Source organism: Plasmodium cynomolgi, chromosome 7 (genome assembly GCF_000321355.1).
Source record: "Plasmodium cynomolgi strain B DNA, chromosome 7, whole genome shotgun sequence".
NCBI classification, from domain to species: Eukaryota; Apicomplexa; class Aconoidasida; order Haemosporida; family Plasmodiidae; genus Plasmodium; species Plasmodium cynomolgi.
This window is the reverse complement of record NC_020400.1, coordinates 1,358,425-1,362,564: the sequence shown is the minus strand read 5'-3', so window position 1 is coordinate 1,362,564 and position 4,140 is coordinate 1,358,425. Positions and strand designations below refer to the sequence as shown.

General features: G+C 51.3%; 2 protein-coding genes across 2 annotated transcripts in view; one reads left to right on the top strand and one right to left on the bottom strand.

The window, feature by feature from the left end:
• Nucleotides 1-1,486, top strand: part of PCYB_074130 (hypothetical protein) — a gene marked incomplete at both ends in the record, with an annotated part of 3,491 nt that extends 2,005 nt beyond the window's left edge. Inside the window, 3 exons of the mRNA XM_004221811.1 lie at nucleotides 362-393; nucleotides 548-600; nucleotides 761-1,486. Coding sequence (XP_004221859.1) covers nucleotides 362-393; nucleotides 548-600; nucleotides 761-1,486 — 811 coding nt within the window. The remainder of the gene's footprint in view (nucleotides 1-361; nucleotides 394-547; nucleotides 601-760) is intronic.
• A 207-nt stretch (nucleotides 1,487-1,693) lies between these two features.
• Nucleotides 1,694-3,733, bottom strand: PCYB_074120 (delta tubulin; the record flags this gene model as incomplete). Its single annotated transcript, XM_004221810.1, has 2 exons — nucleotides 1,694-3,070; nucleotides 3,383-3,733. The coding sequence occupies 2 exons, from the start codon at nucleotides 3,731-3,733 to the stop codon at nucleotides 1,694-1,696; spliced, it is 1,728 nt and encodes a 575-aa protein (XP_004221858.1).
• Nucleotides 3,734-4,140: the final 407 nt, after the last annotated feature.

Sequence of the window (4,140 nt, the reverse complement as noted above, 5' to 3'; positions counted from 1 at the left end):
AAAAAAAAGGAGGCCAATTCTGTGTCCACCTCCCCCCCTCCACTCCTCATCTTGCTGCTGAGCAGTGAAGTAAATTTTGTATCACTCACAAGGGAGACACTCTGGAGAGAGAGGCATATTTCTCACCCCTTACGAACTCCAGATCGGTGGCCCAATGGAGGACAGTGACGATGAAGATAACGTCCAGGTAGGCGTTTCTTCCCCCGCCGCGCATACGTATACTCACACGTATAAACACACGGATACGCACACGCATACTCACACGAACACTCACACGCATACTCACATTATCGTCACCCCCCCCCCTGTAGGTGATCATCTTTGGAAATTCAACGGAGGCCAATTTTGACGACTTTTACAGAGAACAGGACCCAACAAAGGACGAACACGGCGGTAAGAGCATGGCTATGGGAGTTGCCACCCATGAGGAAGGCACCCTCGCAAGTGATCACATGTGCCCCCTTCTTCTGTCACTTCTTTCTTTCCCACGTTCGTCTCTATTTCACCCCAATTTTATTCCCTTTTGTTTGTCTCCTTTCTTTCGCAGGGGATGGCAGTGGTGACCCCGCCGGCGGCGCATTTGCCACGGGCGAAGCTGAAGTAAGATAAACGAAGCGAAGCAAAGCGGGGAAGAAAACCATGACGCCCTCATGCAGTGCTGTCCCATGCCGCGAAGCAAAACACCATCTGCAGTTACTGCTGCCCTCCCCGGTAATCACCACGTCGAGTAACTTCTCCCCCCCACACACACACCCTGTAGGAAACACCCCACGACGTGGACCTCGAGACGCAGGTGCAGAGAGCCACGAGGGAAAACAAAGTCTTCCTGAAGTACGACTACACTCGGGAGAAGCCATGGGCTCACCACGCAGATAAGAGCATGTGGTTTAATTACAACTTCGACGAGCATTCCTTCAAGGAGTGGGTTCAGAAACATATCGACAAGCGGATCGAGAAGCAACAGAACTACCAAATTGAAAATGCCGATAATATATATGAGGATAAATTCAGAGCTACTGTTAGGACCCCTCGAAATTTCGAAGACACATATCGCAGGGGGCATAGCGACTATAATGAACAGAACTACGATGACGATGCCTCGAGGCGTAACCCAAAGGGAGCAAAGAACAACACAGCGATGAAAGCAGGTAATTCCAAGAGGGGGGGGTTAAGTAATAACTACGTCCTGCAAAGAGGTAACAACACTCTGTTGGAACCCCACGAGGAGAGCAGCTTCGGTTTTCAACCCCTTAGCGAAGAGGACAACTACTTGGAGGGGCGCAGCAGGAAGATGCCCCCCGAGAAAGCACCTAAATCGTCGAAAGCAACGAAAGCAACGAACGCATCGAACGCATCGAATAGAACGGGGGAGATGGCACAAAATGGAGGAGGGACCCACGGGGAGGGAGGTCACTCCGTTCAGGGCGAAGACCTCACGCAGTTTCAGAATTTAGTTAATTTTTTTAAGTTGAACCCGGAGGTATAGCAGTTCGGAGAGGACACACGGGGGGGAAAAAATAAAAGAAAGCGGATGAACGGACACGTACTGATAACATGTGGTTGCACTTAAACATGGGAAGTTCTCGGGACTGGACGTCTCCACGGCACGTCGCTGTGTTGCCGCGTTGCCGTTGCCGCGTTGCCGTTGCCGCGTTGTCATTGCCGCCTTCCCGTTGCCGATGCCGCCCCCCCGCTACCCCTCGCAGGACAGCCCCTCGTACGCGCTGATGACCTGATCGATCGCCATCAGCGAGCTGTGCACGTGGTCATGCGACACGCCGTAGCTGTTGTACTGGTACATGTACGCATTGGTGCCGTAGAGCATCTTGGCACTCTGCAAAATTTTCTTCAGTGTAGGTACCGGGGTTAGGCAGTTCGACACCATCGCCAAGCTGTTATAGCTGAAGTCCCTGCTCTCGTCAATGTAGACCTCCATCGGGCTGATAGACCTGTGGTTGTACAGCACGTGACTCTTAAACAAATCGAAGTTGATATTTTCTTGGAGCTCTCCACGGAGTATCATTTTGGACCCAAACACTACATTGTTGTGTCGGAAGTGGGTGCTAGCTAATGGTCCTTCTGTGGGCCCGTTCCCCTGGTGCATACGACTAGGGGGGGGTCCACGTGTGGATTCGTGGGGAGGACGAGACCCCTGAGTGCGCGCTGAATAACTCTTCGGGCCCCGACGCAGAAGGACGCAGTTCTGCTGCACGCTGACGTAGGACTTGCTGAGGGACTCCCGCAGGTGCAGCGGGATGTGCACGCGCTTCAAAAAGGCGCAGCTCTTGTGTAGATCCCTGGAGGAGAGTCGAACGAAGTGCAAGTCAACGGTGGAGTTCTCCGCTGGGAGAGAGCGCCCACCACACCCGTGCGGCGCGTCATAGTCAACGATGCGTCCATTAATAACCATCTTATGCATACGCTTAAGAAGCATGCTGAACGTGTTCTGTTCGAACTTCATATTTTCCTCGAAGACTTGTGGCAGATATCGAGTAGTGAGCAATTTATAACTGGGGTGGCTACAAAGGTCAGTCAGGATGGAGTTCATAGCATTGGTGTACTTGGACCCACCACTCCCCATCGCATTAGCAGAGTCTAGAGGCAACCCAAGGGTATATGTGAGGAAGAGACTAATGTGTCGATTTATTTCCTCTGTGTTAATATTTTCATTGTTCATCCTTTTGCACATTAACTCAAATTTGTCATTTTCGAAAAGTACAATAGCATCGGAGGAGTCATACAGAGATGATAAGCAGAGTACCGAATTTAAGCTCTGTACACTGATTTCCCCAAACATGTAGGGTAAGACACACACATTGAGGAGGTTGACTGATGGATATTCATCCTTTAGTAGATACGAGAGATAGGAACTGATTCCACTTCCACTTCCTCCTGCGAGACTATGAAATAGGATGATGTTATCTACTCCTTCTTTGCTGTCGTTACTTTCCATTTCTTTTTGTATCAAATTGAGGAAATCCTCGCATATGTTTTTTGCGTGCACATTAAATCCGTAGGACCAATTATTGCCTGACCCGTTCAGGCCGTAAATGAAGTTCCTTTTGTTGTACTTCCACGTGTGTACTGGGTACTCCCTTTTGAGGTTCCTCTTCGTTCGAGGCTTCTCTCTCGAGGGGGGGGAGGTGGCGGAGGTGGCGTAGGTGGCGGCTTCTTCCCCGTATTCCCCGTTTTCTGCTTCTTCATCGTCTTCCCCTTCTTCCCCGTCTTCCCCTTCTTGACTGCACCCCCCCCCGGAGAACACCTTCACCAAATTATTTGCAGGCTCGTAGTATTCCTCCATTCCGCACACATACTTATGATGTGCTTCTGAATCCCCGGCACTGCCATGCGGCTGCTTCTTTTTATTCTTCGACCTGTTCACATTCGTACTGTCCAGGGGGGCTCTCCTCTCGTCGGCGGCAGTCTGGTACAGGCACTTTTCAATAACCTTCGGCTCCATGTCGATTAGGATGGACCTCGCTATGTGATTATTCAAACACATCACTTCGTTGCTTTCGCTTAGGAGCGACTTCCTACCTTTGTTGTTTTCTGCATACTGTATCACTGGTAGGAGGTTGTTTCCATAGTGGCACTCCTCTTCGAAGTACATGTCCGCCAGCTTCGCCCTGAAGCCTTCGTTCTTTGCCGAGCTGACGTGCTTGAAGATCGTGTCGAGGAACGCCTGGCCCAGCTGGTTGCCGCATTGGCCGATCTGCACGGTCAGCACCGTCATCGTGGGGAGGCCCACTGCCAGCGTTGCGGTGATGCGGTGATGCGGTGATGCGGCGTTACAGCGCTGTGGCGTTGCCGTGCTAACCGTTTTCAGCGTGTCCACCTTGATCGCGCCGCCAATTGCCTATTTCTCCAATCGCCTATTTCGCCAGTCGCCTATTTCGCCAATCGTTTATTTCACCAATCGCCTATTTGGCCAACCCCTGACTCGCTCAATTGGGGAAAGGCCCACTCTGCGAATCGCTCACTTAACGCAGTCAAGGGACGGTCTTCCTCTGGCGTTTCCCCGCCGGAGCTCCCACTGTCTTTCCACCTTCGGAGTGTTGCCAGCCCTCAACATGGCCATTCGCATAGCCATTCCGATCAATGAGTTTTTTTTTTTTTTTTTTTTTACGTAGTCTANNCCAA